Source organism: Crinia signifera, chromosome 7 (assembly GCF_055691185.1).
Source record: "Crinia signifera chromosome 7, ASM5569118v1, whole genome shotgun sequence".
NCBI classification, from domain to species: domain Eukaryota; kingdom Metazoa; phylum Chordata; class Amphibia; order Anura; family Myobatrachidae; genus Crinia; species Crinia signifera.
Window position 1 is genome coordinate 171606463 of NC_139223.1, and position 18545 is coordinate 171625007.

Genomic DNA, 18545 nt, shown 5'->3' on the forward strand with positions numbered 1-18545 from the left:
AGTATGCCTGGGTACATGCTACACTAACTGGAGGGGTCCACGTGTTCAGTTGTCGGTATTGACACAAAAAAACCTGAAAAACGTATCGACCTTTTGATTGTGAATACCTTTTGTCACTTTTGACCTAGTGTTTGTCAATGTCGACATTTTGGTGTCGATGTAGACATTGTGTGTGACTTTATCCCAGCGCAAATTTGTTCTAAAAAATTGCGTGTAAGAATAAAGCAGCCAGTATTTACCCTGCACGGAAACAATACAAATCGAACATTCTGAAAGTGCGATTTTTAGTCGCGCCGGAACTGGCATCCAGATGTTCTCCCACTGAAAAGTATACAATTTGCATATTTAATGAGATGCTAAATTCGGGAAAATGTGTCTAAAAATCGCCACACATGCAGATCAGGTTCTGACAGGTGAATAGGCCAAAACCATGCACAGATCAATGAGATCTGTGCATGGTCCTGTCTCAAAAAATGTGTAAAAGTTTTTTTTTTTAAATGGCGTGGGGTCCCACCTCCTGAGCATAACCAGCCCCGGGCTCATTGAGCCGGACCTGGTTCCAAAAATAGGGGGACAAAAGGCATAGTGGTCCCCTGTATTTCTGAAACCAGCCCTGGGACAGCGCTAAAGAAGCTGTTATCTATGCAGGAGAAAGCCAGCTCACCCCGCTGTCAGTGCGAGGTGAGCTGGCTCTGGAGAAGGAAGACCAGCGCTGGACCCTGGTGCGGTAAGTATGTTGGTGTAAAAGTGAGGAGTGTGTTTGTGGGTGTAATAAAGTTCTACTTCTCTGTGTGTGTCTCTTTTATTTAACATTCTTTTTACAGGTGGTCTACAAGTCCCAGCTGGCCCATTAATGCCCCGCATGCTGGGACTTGTGGTTCTCCAAGTCCCAGCATGCGGGGGAGGTCTGCTGGCACTTGTAGTTCACCTGCATAAAGCAATGTTATGCATGATTTAACCCTTTCACATACCTCCCAACTTTCTTCATTGTAGAATAGGGACACTCGTGCGGCGAAGCCGTGCGAGCGCCCAAAAAGGGGGCGTTGTCTATGCTAATGAGGGCACGGCTTATGCTAATTAAGCCGCGCCCCCATTTTCGGCCGCGAATAGACGCTGTGCACATGCGCACAGCGTCTATTCGGTCAGATTGGGGGGAACTCCCAACTTCCCCCCCCGCAGCGGGACACCGACGGCCGCAGGAGGGACGCGGGAACATCCCCAAAAATCGGGACGTTCCCGTGGTTAGCGGGACAGTTGGGAGGTATGCTATCAGGCCGGTGTCCACAGCCCACGGACGTCGGTAACAGCCCTGGGCCTCAGCCTTTATTGGGATGTCCCCACTCCTCCAGGTATCCCATCCAAGGCTAACCAGCCACGGTGCTCATGTTTCGGCCGGGGGACCTTATGTAAAAAGTTTCCCCCGGCTATGGCATGACACTGCAGGCTGTTGGAGCGGGATTGGTTCTAAATCCCGGCGGTCGGAATCCCGGCGTTCAAAATCCCAATGCCGGAATCCCGACAAGGGGGGACGTGGATCACCCCCCCTTGCGGGCTCGCTATGCTCGGCACACTAAGGTGTGATTTTGAAATGTTACTAAAAATCGCATTCTATTAAATGTCACCCAAAATCTCTACTTATAAAGCCACACTTCTTAGGAATTCCCCCATATAATTGTATCATACATAAGTAAATATGTTTGTTTTTTGTCCAAATATAGGGCCTTATTCTGGTCGGTGCGGACGGAGCCGAATATGCGGGCAGGACCGTGCGTCCTAAACCCCGCCTTTCGTACGGATCGCTCACTCCGTCCGAATGCGGTAAGCCGCTGACCGCACGGAGCACGAGTGGATTTCTCAAGGATACACCTCCTCCATCTCTTGGAACCTCCCCCATCATTCGATGGTCGCAGACCATCGAATGCAGGACCGAGTGGTCCGCCAGCTCCCGCAACCTCAGACCACACGGGCATTTCTCCGTGCAAAAGCAGGGATCTGGGCGGGCAGCTGACATCCGGCAATGTCATATGTCTGCCCCCTACACGTGCGTCACGGCCGCATTACCATACGTACGCCCAGCGTTTTCATGGGAACGCCCATGAAACGCGGGGCGTACGCATATGGTAATGAGCCCAAATAGCCCTTCACGCCCCTCTCCACCCCCTGTTCGTAGTGTACACATTTCATGCGGAATTTGGACGTGCGTTGCGTTCGCACATGCGCAGATATGCCTCTGCACATGCGCAGACACAAAACATCGGCGACACGAACGCACGCGGACATTACCGCACCAACCGGAATAAGGGCCATAGTGTTTTTACCAGATTGCACAGGAAGCGGCCCCCGATGCAGGGAATCCTGTATATTTAGATCATATTAATACACAGTATGCAAAGTGCAGGTCTCCTGATGATCAGCTGATCCCTATATAATACAGGATAAGTTAGTAAGAAGTGGTAACGTTACACTGGTCATGTGCTTTATCCGCCTTCTGCTTTGGTAATGCAAATAATTAGCACAATTAACTCTTGATCTTGTAATATGTATATGTGGTTTTAGAAACATAAATAATAAACTTATAAAAAAAAACAAACATGTAAAATGTAAAAAAAAAAAAAAAATAGAATTATAGATATATAAGGGGCCTAGATTTTTTTAAAAATAGAAATTTAGCTATATATCTTGGCCCCTTATATATCTAGTAGAAAGAAATCATCTAGGCCCCTTATATATCTATATTTCATTTTTTTTTAAACCACTTACCTAGACCCCTTATATATCTATTAGAAAAAAAAAAGGTACTTGTGTATTATCACGGCGGCCATCGCATAGCACTAAATAAGGTATGCGTTGGCATGCCATTTTTCGCATCAAAACGGAAAAATTTACAATTAAATATCGCATTGCATCATATGCCAGCAAATGGCATGCGATGCGATCGCATGCGATTTTTAATTGTACAAGCACCCTGATGGGTGCATACAATGTTAAATGCCCCCCCATTGTCAACGCGACCCCCACTATTAACGCCAACCCGAAGTGTGGCGAGCGCAGCGAGCCCACGAGGGGCGGCGGTACGCGTCCTCCGACCTTTTCATACCCCCACTATCCACGTCGGCGTGGAGATGATTCTAGATAGTGTGGCGAGCCACCGAGCCCGAAGCGTGGCGAGCGGACGCGGAATACATGTGAAGTCATCTGCGTGCGCTCACCACACTTCGGGCTCAGTGTCTCACTGCGCTCGCCACACTATCTAGAATCAACTCCACGCCGACGTGGATAGTGGGGGTATGAAAAGGTCGGAGGACGCGTACCGCCGCCCCTCGTGGGCTCGCTGCGCTCGCCACACTTCGGGTTGGCGTTGATAGTGTGTGTGTGTGTGTGTGTGTGGGGGGGGGGGGGGGTTGACAATGGGGGTGCATTTAACATTGAAAGCACCCATCAGGGTGCTTGTACAATGAAAAATCGGATCGCATGTGATGCGATGTATGCAATGTACTAAGATGTACATCGTGGGCGCCGTGATAATACACAAGTACCAAAAAAAACAAACATATCTAGGCCCCAGACTAAAGGCATTTTTGATGTTAGTGAAAGCGTGTGTTATAGGAATATATCAGAACTGATATCTTTAAGCCTGCAGCGGAAGGATACGTTTTCTCCTCAGGTAAGGCAGCAGCATCTCCGCCGGATCTACGCGCCGCTCTGTGATCTGCAGTGCAGAAGCAGAAGACGTCAGGCGAGAAGATAGATATATATATATATACTGTAATAGGATCTATCATATAATGTTTATGGCCTAGTTATTATTAAATCACAGAACTGCTGGAGCACCAATTATCATTCATAACGAGTGGTAACAAGAAGATCACTCATTAAATCTGCCCTGAAATACATTGTCCCCTATGGGTCTAAATGAATCTATAGCTTGTAACAGTGGTCTGTCCTTGTTTTACTGATGTAGACGAGAATTAGCACCATGACCGATATTTATCGATATTTAGGATATTCCATCGCGCCACCTGAACTCACCTCCTGCTGCCTGCATGGGAACTCCAATCAGCGTGATATTATATAACAGGCATTTCATTATCACATGATGCTTAAGCCAGAGGTTCTCAAACGCGGTCTTCAAGGCACAGTCAGCAACAGTCCAGGTTTGAAGTATATCCCTGCTTGGCCACAGGTGAGCATATGTGCTGAGCCAGGAATATACCTTAAACCTGGACCGTCGCGGTGCCTTAAGGATCACGTGGCTTAATAAATGTATACATCTTTATTGAGGCTTTATGTACATACAGGTACGTCTGTTTATTTTTGTCGTTACCTTGGTGATTGGGTCATATGGTGATGTCATAGACACACACAATCAGATGCACCATCGAAACTCAACCCTATGGCTGTTGCAGTATCTCCGTCTACATTTGGCCTTACCTACATTTCGGGGGTATGGATCGTTAGATCTACAGAGGAATGGTCGACAAGCATTGTGTTGGCATGGGTCTAGGTCGACAGGTCATTAGGTTGACATGGGCAACGTCGACATGGGTTTTTTCACAGTTTTTTTTACCCGAATGTTGACACAGTGGACACTGAGACGTAGCACCACGTCCCCTCGCATGGCTCGCTGCGCTCGCCATGCTTCGGGCACACTATTTTATTCTCCCACCACGCCCAGACCACGGGTGTCAAACACAAGGCCCGCGGGCCAAATCCGGCCCTCCAGACCTCGTCATGTGGCCCGCGCGAGGAGATAGCACGCAGGGGCAGTGTGTCCCAGCTCCTGCCTAGGCCACCTCCTCTCACCCACCCCCCACCCCGCGCGCACTCGCTTGCTCGCCGGAGCTGCGGGGTTGGTTGCTGGGACTGGGACGTCACGCAGCTGGCGATCCGTGCTGGACTGCTGGTAGTAGCGGTAACCGTGTGTGCGAGGCGGCTTACTGAAATAGGTTAGTAGTGTATAGCTCGGGCTGGTCGCTGTACGTGGGGATCTCTGTCACTGAGGGTGACATTTACACACCAGGCCATGCTCTCCTCTAGTCACTGCGTGTCTATCTTGCTAGCCCACATTAAAATGTCTTTCCCAAAATGGTGTCACCTCCTCTAGCATCCCTAAGGCAGCTCTGTGCCTTCTGTCCCTGTCTACCACTGAACCCTTCACCTCAATATAATTAGTACTGGATGTGGAATTAAATTTCTGCAGCATAGCTCTGTGTTTGATGGCCCACCATTTTTGTTATCGCATTATTGTTATATGCATGTCCTGTTTCATACTGCTTTAAAGTACACCTTGTACAAGTTTTCTGTCATTTGTACTTTTTGGGGGACCGGCCCTTTGAGGGTGACCAAACTGCTGATGCGGCCCCCGATGAATTGAGTTTGACACCCCTGACCTAGACGTATCTCGTTTAGGGGCTGTGTTGAAGATAGCATAGACATGACAGGGTATTGTCTAATCGCTGTGCCCAATTATCCCCCCACAAATGACATAACTCTCTTGTTGGATAAAATTGGCCACAGCAGCCATCTTTATTGAAACAATACAAAATTAACAATAATCAAAAACATTCCCCACGGAAGGTGGTCCCCGAGGCCCTCAATAAATCAATCCACACCTCTAAGCACTTCCAGGAGTTGTTACCCCCAGCCGATAGCGATTGGCTCGAGGGCACCAATTGTCAACACCCAGTGCTCATTAATTAGCCTCACCCAGGGGAGTCCAGCCCCCTCATGGGGCCCTCCCCGCCGCATAATTAAGCCTCAATGCCACTAACCTCGAGGACCCCCCTCCGCACAGGCCACTGTGACAAAAGACAACCTATCAATAATTCTTCCTAAAAATTATAAAATTAGGGAGGGTGGGTGGGAGCTGTTCAGAAAAATCTCCCAGTGACCCCTATTTCCTGCCTGCACCCTGCTTATATACCCTTACTACACCCCGTTAAGCCCCTCCCCCTATGACCCTCTCCTTAGACACCCCTTCTATGACTGTCCAGCTAGTCAGCTCCCTACAAACCCTGTCAGGGGAGCCTACCCCCAGGCTTTGCCTCCAGTCCGGCTCCTACATGACAGGGTATTGTCTAATCGCTGTGCCCAATTATCCCCCCACAAATGACATAACTCTCTTGTTGGATAAAATTGGCCACAGCAGCCATCTTTATTGAAACAATACAAAATTAACAATAATCAAAAACATTCCCCACGGAAGGTGGTCCCCGAGGCCCTCAATAAATCAATCCACACCTCTAAGCACTTCCAGGAGTTGTTACCCCCAGCCGATAGCGATTGGCTCGAGGGCACCAATTGTCAACACCCAGTGCTCATTAATTAGCCTCACCCAGGGGAGTCCAGCCCCCTCATGGGGCCCTCCCCGCCGCATAATTAAGCCTCAATGCCACTAACCTCGAGGACCCCCCTCCGCCACCAAGCACGGGGTTAAGCCCTTGACCCCGGGCGACCCCCCCACATCCGGAACGCTGTTTCTATTCCTTCCTGTAGTCCCAAGGACCAAACATCGATCCCTACAGCGTTCAAATGCACACCGTCTCCTCTCCAAAAAGCACCGGCACCAGACTCAAGTTCCCTGTGCCTCACCACTACCGCGCCGTTTCTAGCCATAAAACGCCCAATTGCCCTGTTGACTTTTATCCGTGCCTTATTGATCTTGTCAGCCGACCTTGCATCCCTCCAATAACGGCGCGGCACAATATCCGACCAAACTGTGATCACCTCTGGAAACATTGCCCATAAACGTAGGAGATCAAACTTGATATCCCGTATCAACTCCCTAAATGGTCTGCTCCCAAGGTCATTCCCTCCCACGTGCAACACTAATATGTCGGGAGCCCTATCGAGCCGAACAAAACGGTGAAATTCCTGTAACATTCCACTCCATACCATACCGCGCTTCCCCAGCCATCGAACCACTGCCTCCTCTCTATCCAAACCTAGCTGGCGGCCGTTCGGTCTGACATCAGCCCGCAAAGCTCCCCAAAAGACATATGAATGTCCTAAAATCCAAATCAGGCACGGGGGATGCCCTAAAATTAGAAAGAACACAATCAGCCTCAACAATCCCCTAAACGAACATATGAACGAAAACGAGACGATTCCCATCGCCCAATGCGCTTAATCAGCTCATCTCCCAAACCCATCCTAGCAGCCTCAGTTGCGGCCCCGATGCGGAAAGAGTGACCCGCGTATTCCTCCCCCTTGAGGCCCAACGTCCGCAGGACTGCTCTAAACACGCTTGTGAACTGGAACCGTGATAAAAAGGACCCATTCGCATGCATCAGCAAAGGATCCCTTTCTCTGCCCACTCTGACTTCCTTAAATAACCTTAGCCGTGCCACCGGGCACATATCCGAGCCTAGTACAGAGAAGAGAACTACCTTCTTCCCCCTCCCTAATTGATCCGTATTAGACCTCCTCACCACTAGCTCCACCCTATCCGAGTATAAATCCACATCCTCCCCTAACAAACCTCCCGGCCTGGAGACGCTTGGACTCACGAGTTCACCAATCCGCAGTGCCCCGAAGAAGGCAAGCGAAAAGGCTACCCCGAACAACCTTTCCTCGAAATTGGAACTACAGACCTCACCCAACTTCCTGCCCATATTCTGCAACAACTGGAAGGACACCGGCCTTCTCTGATCCTGTACCACATGTCCTTTTCTCCAGCCTTTTAAAGCCTGCGCAATCAGGAAATTCTTTGTGACATCAGGCCTCCCACCTGCACGAAACCCAAAAGCTAAGCCCGCCATACAGCGCGTGATCTTAGCCACTGACCAACCAATCTCCTTACAATGGCCTATGTATAGCAAGACAGCCAACTCGTCATCATCCTCTTTCAAACCTACTACCTCACGCCATTCTAACCAGCTCCGCCATTCCTGATTGTATGCCGACCATGTATTTGGGGCCAAGGATTCCCTGATGAGCTGATCGACTACCCGTCCAGCAGAGCCCAGAGCCGACTCGGGAACCCGGTCCCCTCCCTGTCCGCCTCTGGCGCCAACTCCCGGAATCGTTCCCACTGTGAACGAGATAAAGAATCCGCAATGCCGTTAGAGACACCGGGAACGTGCCTAGCCACAACCCACAAATTCAAAGCCAGACATTCCAATACCAACTGCTGTAAAATAGTAACCACCGGCGGTGAAGATGCCGACAATTTATTAATAGCCATGACCACCCCCAAATTATCGCAGTAAAAACAAATCTTCCTATCGCGGAACAGCTCACCCCAAACAACAACTGCAACCAAAATAGGAAACAATTCCAACAATGCTAAATTTTTAACCAAGCCTCTCTGCACCCAAGACTCCGGCCACCGGCCCACACACCAATGTCCCTGGCAATAAGCCCCAAAACCGCCACTCCCAGCGGCGTCTGTGAAAAGGTCTAGCTCTGTAGCCACGCACGTGTCTGACATCCACAACGCCCTGCCATTAAAGGTTTCCAGAAAAGATGCCCACACCCGCAAGTCCCCTTTCAACTCACTACCTAATCTGACAAAATGATGAGGAAGAACCACCCCTGCTGTCGCTGCTGCCAGCCTCCTGCTGAAAATGCGGCCCATCGGCATAATGCGACACGCAAAATTCAACTTACCCAGCAAGGACTGTAATTCCCTCAATCTGATTTTCTTCAACAGCAACGCCCTCCCTACCTCGGCCTTCAAACCCAGTAACTTTTCTTCAGGCAAGCGACACTCCATATTCACAGTATCAATGACAATACCCAAAAAACTGATCACAGTCGCAGGGCCCTCCGTCTTTCCCGGAGCAAGCGGGACCCCAAAGTCTGCCGACACCCTTTCAACAGTCCTCAACAATAAATCACATACACCGGTCCCCCCGGGACCAATACATAAAAAATAATCTAGGTAATGAATAACTGAACTGCACCCAGAGACATCCTTAACCACCCACTCCAAAAAGGAACTAAAGGCCTCAAAATAAGCACACGACAAGGAGCACCCCATCGGTAAACAACGATCAACAAAAAACTCCCCATCCCAACAACATCCCAACAAGCGCAAACTGGTTGGATGAACAGGCAGCAACCGGAATGCCGATTCAATATCAGTCTTTGCCAACATGGCCCCTTTCCCAAACCGCTTCACCCACTTAACAGCCGAATCAAAGGATGTATAAACCACCGAGCAGATGTCGGGGTCAATGCCATCATTGACCGACGCCCCTTTGGGGAAGGATAAATGGTGTATCAGACGAAACTTGTTCGCCTCCTTTTTTGGCACCACCCCCAACGGAGAGACTATCAAATCTGGCCACGGTGCCGCCCTAAACGGTCCAGCCATACGACCCAGCTGCACCTCCTTAAACAGTTTTTCCTGCACCACTTCAGGATGCTCCCTAGCAGACTTCAAATTCCTCCTAAAACTTCCTGACACCTGCACGTCAGAAGGTATCTTAAAACTTTCCCTAAACCCCTCCTCCAACAAGGCGGCTGTCTGCTGGTCAGGATACCTACGCAGATAACCCAGCATCCTTTCCAGCCGAACTGGTGTCGCCCCCTTTTGAACTACTGTCTCGGGACTTCCCTCTGAAGCATTTATTTGCCCCATGGTTCCCTCCACATGATGAACATTCATGCTTGAATTTGCATGTTGCTCCAAACCTGCATGACCCGTCGTTGAAGGCAAAGCAGAGTCCCTTCTGCATGGCCGTCCCGCTTGTGGCCTCTCTCGGCCCCCCCCATCCCCACGAAAGGGCTGCCCACTTTTTATGGGGGCCGTTACCTTTAACCATAAAGCAATATCCTTATGATCCCAACGAATGTTGGGGCGAACCGCCTTCCTCTGCCTAAAATGCTCATCATACCTGAGCCAGGCCATGCCCCCGTACACACGGTGTGCCTCTCCTATCGCATCCATGTAACAGAATAAGCCTGAACAATTGTCAGGTGCCTTCTCCCCAATCACACTAGCTAAAATAGCAAATGCTTGTAACCAATTTGTGAATGACCGCGGTATAAGCCGATACCGCCGCCGTTCCTCCTCCTCCTTTTTCTCCTCCTTGCGGGGCCTATCCAGGTTAAAACGCTCTAAGGGTAGTAATGAAAATATATCCACATATTCCCCTTTCCAAATCTTCTCCCTCACCTCCTGCTTCAGGTGGGCCCCCAATGGCCCCTCAAAACATACATACACCTCCCCTTTCGCAGTGTCACTAAGCCTCCCACTCTCATCCTGCGTCACCACACTGCCCCCTTCAGCCCCTGCCCTGCTGCTGCTTTGCTCCCCGCCGGATACCAGCACCACGCTGCTCCCCGGCACCCCACTGCTAACCGGCACCCCACTGCTAACCGTCACCCCACTGCTAACCGGCACCCCACTGCTAACAGGCACACTATTACTGACCGGCACACTAATGCTAGCTGGTGTGCCCGAATTCTGCGGTGCCCATGCTGCCGCCGGGGACGGCCCCGCCCCCTGCCGCAAACCCACCAGCCAATCTGCAAAACCACTCAATAATTTGGTAAAGCCCCTACTCATTTCCCCCTGGGGGGCTAACCCTCCCCCCCCCTGACTTTGTGCTAAAGCATTAATAGACATAGAGACAGACTCACCAGGCTGCCTGGGGGCTGTGAACCCAGCAGCCGCAGGTCCAGTGTCCTGACGGGTCCCAGATGAAGAAGGACCAGGTATCACTCCATCGTCTGCTGACGCTGCCATCTCTCTTCTCCTGTCATCCCGACCTTCAGGTATAGCACCAGCCGGCGTGACCGCATTGGAGGCGGAGCCAGCTGTGCGTCTCTCGCTCCGTGTACCAGGCCTGCGGTCCGCAGCCTGTACTTCTGCCCCCCTGGCACGACTCACCCCGCGCTGGGCAGCAGCATGCCCCGCATGCCCCGCCGCTCCAGGTCCAGACCCACGCAACGCCGGATCTTCTTGCACGTGGGGGGGGGTTCCCCCGGCGCGGAGGGTTCCGCCTGCATGTTGGATTCCTCCCAGACCTGGTCCTGCGGGCGGAAGGTGCCCGGCCCGCAGCCTGGCCTGGAGGGTCCCTGACGGGGCTCCTAGAACGGCGCTGAACCCTGGGGGACACGGATGGGCTGAAGCGCTCCGGAGGCCTGGACCTCCGAGGCCGTGCGCCCGCTGGAGCAGCCTCCTGCGTTGCTGCTCCCAGTCCCCCCAGCAGACCTGACATCTGCTGCTGCAGCCACTCTGTCCCTCTGGTGCCTGCTGCCTCCCTGAGGGCAGCCAGCGCTGCAGATACCTCAGCATCAGCGTTTGGGGAAGCCATGGGAGATGCAGTGCTGCTTAGCTGTTCAGAAAAATCTCCCAGTGACCCCTATTTCCTGCCTGCACCCTGCTTATATACCCTTACTTCACCCCGTTAAGCCCCTCCCCCTATGACCCTCTCCTTAGACACCCCTTCTATGACTGTCCAGCTAGTCAGCTCCCTACAAACCCTGTCAGGGGAGCCTACCCCCAGGCTTTGCCTCCAGTCCGGCTCCTACAGTAGGAAAGTCTGCATGAACCTGCGTCAGGGATATCGGGTGAAGGTCTCAGCACCCTGGAAGATTGGAAAGTCCCTTGTCGACCTAGACCCCTGTCGATCATGATCCATGTCGACCTAGACCAATGTCGACCTTCCTGTATGTGAACCAGCTTATGGTCGACAAAACCATCCCATTCCGTTCCCCTTAGGCAGGGAATTTGCTACACAACGAGGTTCACACCCGGATCTATTCATGCATCCCTGGGTGAACGAGCGCTAATACATAGATTCCATGCAAAGTAGGTGTCAGCAAGCGCGTCACGCATTCGCATCTGCGACTGTGTTCCTTACCTGCATGCTGGTGCATACTGCGGCGCAAGTCCCTGTACTGCGCTGTCCCCAAGTGTTCTCCGTGGCAAGATCTGCATGGCACTTCCCTGGGGCCTAGTCAGCGTCCCACGCGGATCCCAAGCTGCATGGGCGCCGCCATGACACCTGCAGTCACATGACTGAATTTCCCAATAGTTTTCCTGTAATCTTGATACTCTGACTCTTGGTGCACTGGACCATGTGATCAAGGTGTGCACAGGTACTTCCTGGAGGTTAATTGATGCTGCGAATTGTAGCCAATCAGAGACAGGCATGGGGGATATAGGTGAGGCCTCTCACCCATGCTGCTGCTATTCAAGCTCACTGGTAACCATTCACCTGCCAGGTTACCTTTCAAGCTGATTAACACCAAAAGCTCCCAGGGGTAGAGGTCAGAGCCTCCCAGCATCCCTCAGCAGAGATTGCTATGGTCTCCCAAAGCCATAACCTAGTCCACACTAAAGTCGTCACTGTCTGTCCACGGCTCCCAGGCTTTGGACATCCCTCCGGATCCCAGGCCGATGCAGTCCATATACACAAACCATCAGCAGTTCCCAGTTCATCCAGTCCAAGTCCAAAGTACCACTGTCTCTAATACACAAGCACTCATCACTTACCATCTCCTGTGATTGGCCCGTTAGGTGTGGGAACTCTGCCAGAGGGACGTGACCTCACCACCGAACACAGCAGAGTCCAAACCTCCTTGCGGGGGTGAAGCACCATGCGATGCGCGCTCCCGCGGGCATCTCATCGCACAGTACAAAAAGTATGTACACTGCACATACTTTTTGTACTGTCCTCGGATTGCATCGCATGCAAAATGCATGCTTTGCGATGCGATCCAACCCATAACGGGTGCGATCATTGCACTGTGTATGGGCACCTCTCGATTCGGCACCATACTTGCCTACCCCCCGGAATGGCCGGGAGGGTCCCGCAAATTGGGTCCTCCTCCCGGCACCCGGGAAGGTGGGCAAGTCTACCGCATACTAGCCACAGCCCCTACTCCCCCCCCCCCTCCCCGCTGTATAAATTTCCGAATATAGCAGGTCCGCGAGGAGGGGCTAAATGACGCAAATTGCGTCATTTTAGCCCTCCCCCCCACCCACGGACCCGTGAATTAATGAGGCTGCCGGTTGTGGGGGCAGGGCTTAGTGACATCAGCCTCGTCCCACCCCCAAAACAAAGCCTCGTCCAGCCCCCCTTCACTCCTCTCTGGGCTTCTCCCGGAGAGGAATTTTCAAAAGTCGGCAGGTATGCCCAGCACCTCTGATCAGTGTCTTGTTGTGAACTCCCCCCACCTAGCTGTGCCAGCAGTGCCCAGTGTATATTAACTGTCCATACTGTCCTGTTCCCAGAACCCACCACTGGCTCACTGCTGCCACAGCCGGGAGACCCGTAAACACGGCTCCTAAGTGAATCTTGCCCTTAAAACTATTTGTCAGAATCACCTCCAGTTATTATTATACAGTATTACATCCACTTATGTAAAATAAAATCACAAGGCGCGCTCTCTCCGCTGGCATTCCACAGCTAACATCCTTATCTGCCTACGTCTGGTCAGGCCTGCCCAATTATAGGGCTGTATGCTTCACCATTCAGCGGTGTTCGAGAACAATTCCCGAAATAAATATATAGAACATGACTCAGATTAGATAATCTCTGTTAAGTAACTGTCTTCCTACGAGATAAACATAGCTCAGTGTTCTCTCTGGTTGGGAAATGGGCCGCGTAATCCCTAAACCAAAGGTTCCCCGGCCGTTGGGCGCATGGGAGAATATAAAAATCCGTCACTTTGTATGTTTAACCATATCGAAATGGGTACCCTCCCGGTCTCGCCACCCTTTTGACGGGCTTCTATTCCCATTTGTAGACCATGTGGATGATAATGTAAGGCAAAACTGTAAAAAATATGAACTCCCCTCAACCAATAAAAAATAAAAAAGTTATTTGACCATGTGTCGGCAATGGTTATGTCAGCCTTTTGCGTCTTTTTAACCTAATGCAATAACGGCGATTTGGGGTTGACCTAGACATTAGAACCCGCATTTTATACAGCAGAGTTTATCGACCAGTAGCCTCATTATTAAGGCAATCATTAGAACATGACCCGTTCGGTTATGTTAATATTGAAAAGTTGACCTGATATTTTGCACCGGGTAATCAGTTATTATAATAACACCACCGCACTACACCGCACATCACACAGAGTATATAATCATTAACACAAAATACATTCTCTACCATTAACTCATTACGGTTCAGTTCGCCAAACACACAGGAGGACAACGGTGCGGCGCCCTGGCCATCGTGTAATCCCTGCGGCTGAAGACAGCAATGCTAACCACTGCGCCGCGGTCACGCCACTTGCTAGCACATAGGGAAATCCTGAAAGCATTACCTGTCAGGGGGTACGTGAGGATCAGATTCGAGAAAACACCATATGAGGCCGGGAAATCTCATCATGTTTAAACCTTTGAGCGCCAAGTGAATTTGTCACCGTAGGTGTGAAGATTGCCGAGCAAACATCTGTATTCCTCATAATGACCTGTAATGTCACCTTATATGGGAAATGTAATCTTTTTTTATTTTTTTTTTGTACACAACATTTTTTTATTTGAATTTATATAACAAATGTGAGCAGCGCTGGGATTTTTTTAGCGGAGATTTTGCACAGATGTTGGCACTCAAAGGGTTAATATAATATTATTCGTCTTATCTATCTAACAATAAATTGGAGGCAAACAGGCGATATTTGTCGCATGTTACAAGTCAGTACCCAAATGGAGTACAGTATTTGTATTGGAAAGAGTCTGTGGTTATAATAGAATATATAGTTCAAGTAAAAAAGAAAAAAAATCTAATAACTACAATAACACTCGGGACATTGCGCAAATCTTGGAGAGAGATAAAAGTACCAACCAACCAGCTTCTGTCATTTTTCCAGCTCTGCTATCAAAATTTCAAGAGCCGATTGGACAATACTTTATCTCTCTCTACATTATTTCTTTCCAAGGGTTGATAAATCTCCCCATTTCTGCATCAATTTATTGCTAGATAGACCGCGATATCCCTATGTACCTTTCAGACTGTAGAGAAGGGGAAATGCTATTTATATGCTTCTGTTGGTGAATCCACATTATGGGGGAAATTTACTAAGATGTGTATTCTACTTCACATGTGATGTTGCTATGGGAAACTAACCAGATACTGTCTATCATCTTCTAGAGGGTGCAAAATAAACAAGAAGTAGATTTTGAATGGTTGCCCATAGCAACATCACATGTGAAGTAGAATACACATCTTAGTAAATTTCCCCCTTTATGTCACCACACTATAATCAGGAATCTCAAGCACACTGAGGTAATGGTGTATATCAGGCTAACCCTGCACCCCGTACCTGCCCTGCATCCCGTACCTGCCCTGCATCCCGTACCTGCCCTGCAGCAGTAACAAGCTTACAGATGTGACAACCTGCCACACCTGTCTGCTACATATGGATGGAGGTCTCTTCCGCACTCACCTTTCTGCCATTGACAAAAAAGATCAGATTGTCCCCCTCCATGGTAATAGCAGCTGGGTCGTATGCTGGCAGCAGACTGGGAATATTCTGCTTTCTGTTCTGGTTTGTGAAATTGAGGGAGGGACACAATTCCCAAATGGGTGTAAACTCAAAATATTCAGGAAAGTCCACCAACCTCCCCCAACCCCTCCCACGGATTCAGATTGCTGATTAGTTTATTTTATTTATTTATAGTATCTTATATAGCACAACAGATTCTGTTACAGCGTCTTATATAGCGCAGCAGATTCCATTACAGTGTCTTATATAGCGCAGCAGATTGTGTTAGTGTCTTATATAGCGCAGCAGATTGTGTTAGTGTCTTATATAGCGCAGCAGATTCCGTTACAGCATCTTATATAGCGCAGCAGATTCCGTTACAGTGTCTTATATAGCGCAGCAGATTGTGTTAGTGTCTTATATAGCGCAGCAGATTCCGTTACAGCGTCTTATATAGCGCAGCAGATTCCGTTACAGTTTCTTATATAGCGCAGCAGATTCCGTTACAGTGTCTTATATAGCGCAGCAGATTCCGTTACAGTGTCTTATATAGCGCAGCAGATTCCGTTACAGTTTCTTATATAGCGCAGCAGATTCCGTTACAGTTTCTTATATAGCGCAGCAGATTCCGTTACAGTGTCTTATATAGCGCAGCAGATTCCGTTACAGTGTCTTATATAGCGCAGCAGATTCCGTTACAGTGTCTTATATAGCGCAGCAGATTCCGTTACAGCGTCTTATATAGCGCAGCAGATTCCGTTGCGCTTTACAGTTAGAAACAACAGTGATTAAACAAACTGGGTAGAAACAAACCGACATGGAGGTAGGAGGGCCCTGCTCACAAGCTTACAATCTATAGTTTATGTCTGTGTACTGTATATATTTATTAATTACCAGTTTCTTATATAGCTCAGGAAATTCTGGGGCAGATGTATTAAGCCTGGCAAAGAGATAAACTGGAGTTAAATTGCAAGGAGATAACGCACCAGCCAATCAACTCCCAACTGCCATATTTCAAACACAGCCGATTGGCTGGTGCGTTATCTCCTTCCACATTAACTCCAGTTTATCTCTTTGCCAGGCTTAATACATCTGCCCCTCTGTTCGGCTTTACAATTGGAAACATTGGGGGTGATTCTGGTTGACTCACAGTTATGCGAGTTTGGCCTCACCCCGATGTTTTGGGGACATGCGCAGCCCCCCTGTGCGAAAGGCTTTGGCGACTTGCATAGTCTCCGAGGCATGTGCAAGCATCGTGTCGGGCTGTGGGGCGGATGACGGCAGGAATGGGGCTTGCCCACGTGTCAGTGACCATGGAATGATTTCTACTGTCCAATATGCCCAAACCAGAGTAACCTCTGCCGCCTGGGGGACAATCAGTCCCAGCTGTAGATTCTGCCATAACATTTTCTGCACCAATGAAACTTTTACGCCAGTCATTTATGCTGGAATCTGTATCACCAATGTGTTCAGCAACAGTCCCTACAGGGCGTGAGGATGGCAGGGCCATCCTAATGAATGGGCACACAGAGCCCCAGGGATCCAGGCGCCTTTCAGCAGGGGTTCTGGTGCCTCCCTGGGGTAAAGGCAGGGGGGGGGGTGTCACTTGGTGGAAATTAGTCTGCCACCTGGGAGTTCCACCTCCCCCACAGCCCTGCACAGTAATCCCAAATCGCGGGAGTGGGTCGTGGGGGGTCCCGCGAATCTTGGGAGGGGGTGTCGCGGGGGTCCCGTGAATCTCGGGAGGGGGGGGGGTCGCGGGGGGTGCCACGAATCGCAGGAGGGGGGGGGGGGGTCGCACAAATCGCGGGAGGTGGGGGTCGTAGGGGGCCCGCGAATCGCGGGAGGGGTGGGTCGCGGGTGTCTGGGGGGTGCAGGAGTAATGGAGAACGGTGGCTGTGGAGAAATACGGGGGGTGAGTAGAACACTGGTCTCTTCCCTGGGGGGGGGTGGGTTTGTGTATAACGCTGGGCGGGAACGTTAAACACATAGAACACTGGTCTTTTCCCTAGGGGGGCGGATTTGTGTATCCCGCTGGGCGGGAACGTTATATACACAGGGGATGAGTGACAGATCTGGCTAAATATATATATATATATATATATATATATATATATATATTTATTTAGTTGCTTAATATAAACAGGACAATTCAACTTAAAAAGGTGCAAAATAATCATGTACTAATAAGCGTCTTTATTATGCAGATCAGATGTAATGTAGCATCACGTGTTTCTAAATGCCAATCTGGATCCCAGGGCAGAGAGACAACGAGGGGAGCGACAGTAATTTTGTGAATCCCCGAGACTAGGGTGAGGACATCGGCCGGTTCATATCACTGAGTAAGAGGCAGGGAGATATGTCTGCGTTATACACAAGGGTAAATGGGGGAGATAGAGGTGGTCTCGCTCATCTGGTGATATCCAGGGACCAGGGCGTGAATGTTCCATCTTTATCTTTTGGGATCTAAAAAACAGAGAACAGACCTGTAACCCCAGTCTATGATTTCATACACACGTGCTGGATCCTGTCGGTATAATGTACAGACAACACGGTGCTGAGTAATTTATTTCATTACTAAATATGGTACTCTTTACCTAGAACGGCGCCCAAGATTTGGATCTTGGGCATCCCAAGGCAAAAAATTGCGTCGGTCGCATTGCATGCGACCAAAAAATCGCATGCTATGCAACCGACGCGATTACCGCGATTTTACACAATGTTCAATGGCCCAATTGACCCGATTTTACATAGGGAACAATGTTAAATGGCCCACAGAGCCCAAATAGCCACGGTCAAGTGTGAAATGCCCCCCCCCAATTGTTAACGCCACCCCACGATCAACGTCAACCCGAAGCGTGGCCCGCGAGGGGCGGCGGTACGCGTCCTCCGACCTTTTCATACCCCCACTATCCACGTCTGTGTGGAGTTGAGAACAGAAAGTGTGGCGAGCGCAGCGAGCCACCGCAGCGAGCCCCGCGAGGGGAAGCGGATACCTTCACAGGTATCCGCGTCCCCTCGCGGGCTCCACAGGTATCCGCGTCCCCTCGCGGGGCTCGCTGCTCTCGCCACACTTTCTATTCTCAACTCCACGCTGACTTGGATAGTGGGGGTATGAAAAGGTCGGAGGACGCGTACCACTGCGCTCG

The 18545-nt window shown here is 50.1% G+C and overlaps 2 protein-coding genes across 2 annotated transcripts in view; both read right to left on the minus strand.

The window, feature by feature from the left end:
* The window catches only part of LOC146020847 (aldehyde oxidase 1-like), an 89120-nt gene extending 73656 nt beyond the window's left edge, over positions 1-15464 (minus strand). The window contains exons 1-2 of the mRNA XM_083154366.1: positions 15358-15464; positions 3652-3709 (exon numbers count right to left, since the gene is read on the minus strand). Of these exons, the coding sequence (XP_083010492.1) occupies positions 3652-3709; positions 15358-15399 (100 nt within the window). The 5' untranslated portion in view covers positions 15400-15464. The remainder of the gene's footprint in view (positions 1-3651; positions 3710-15357) is intronic.
* Positions 15465-17608: 2144 nt separating this feature from the next.
* Positions 17609-18545, minus strand: part of LOC146020848 (aldehyde oxidase 1-like) — a 98304-nt gene continuing 97367 nt past the window's right edge. Inside the window, exon 35 of the mRNA XM_083154367.1 lies at positions 17609-17862. Coding sequence (XP_083010493.1) covers positions 17806-17862 — 57 coding nt within the window. The 3' untranslated portion in view covers positions 17609-17805. The remainder of the gene's footprint in view (positions 17863-18545) is intronic.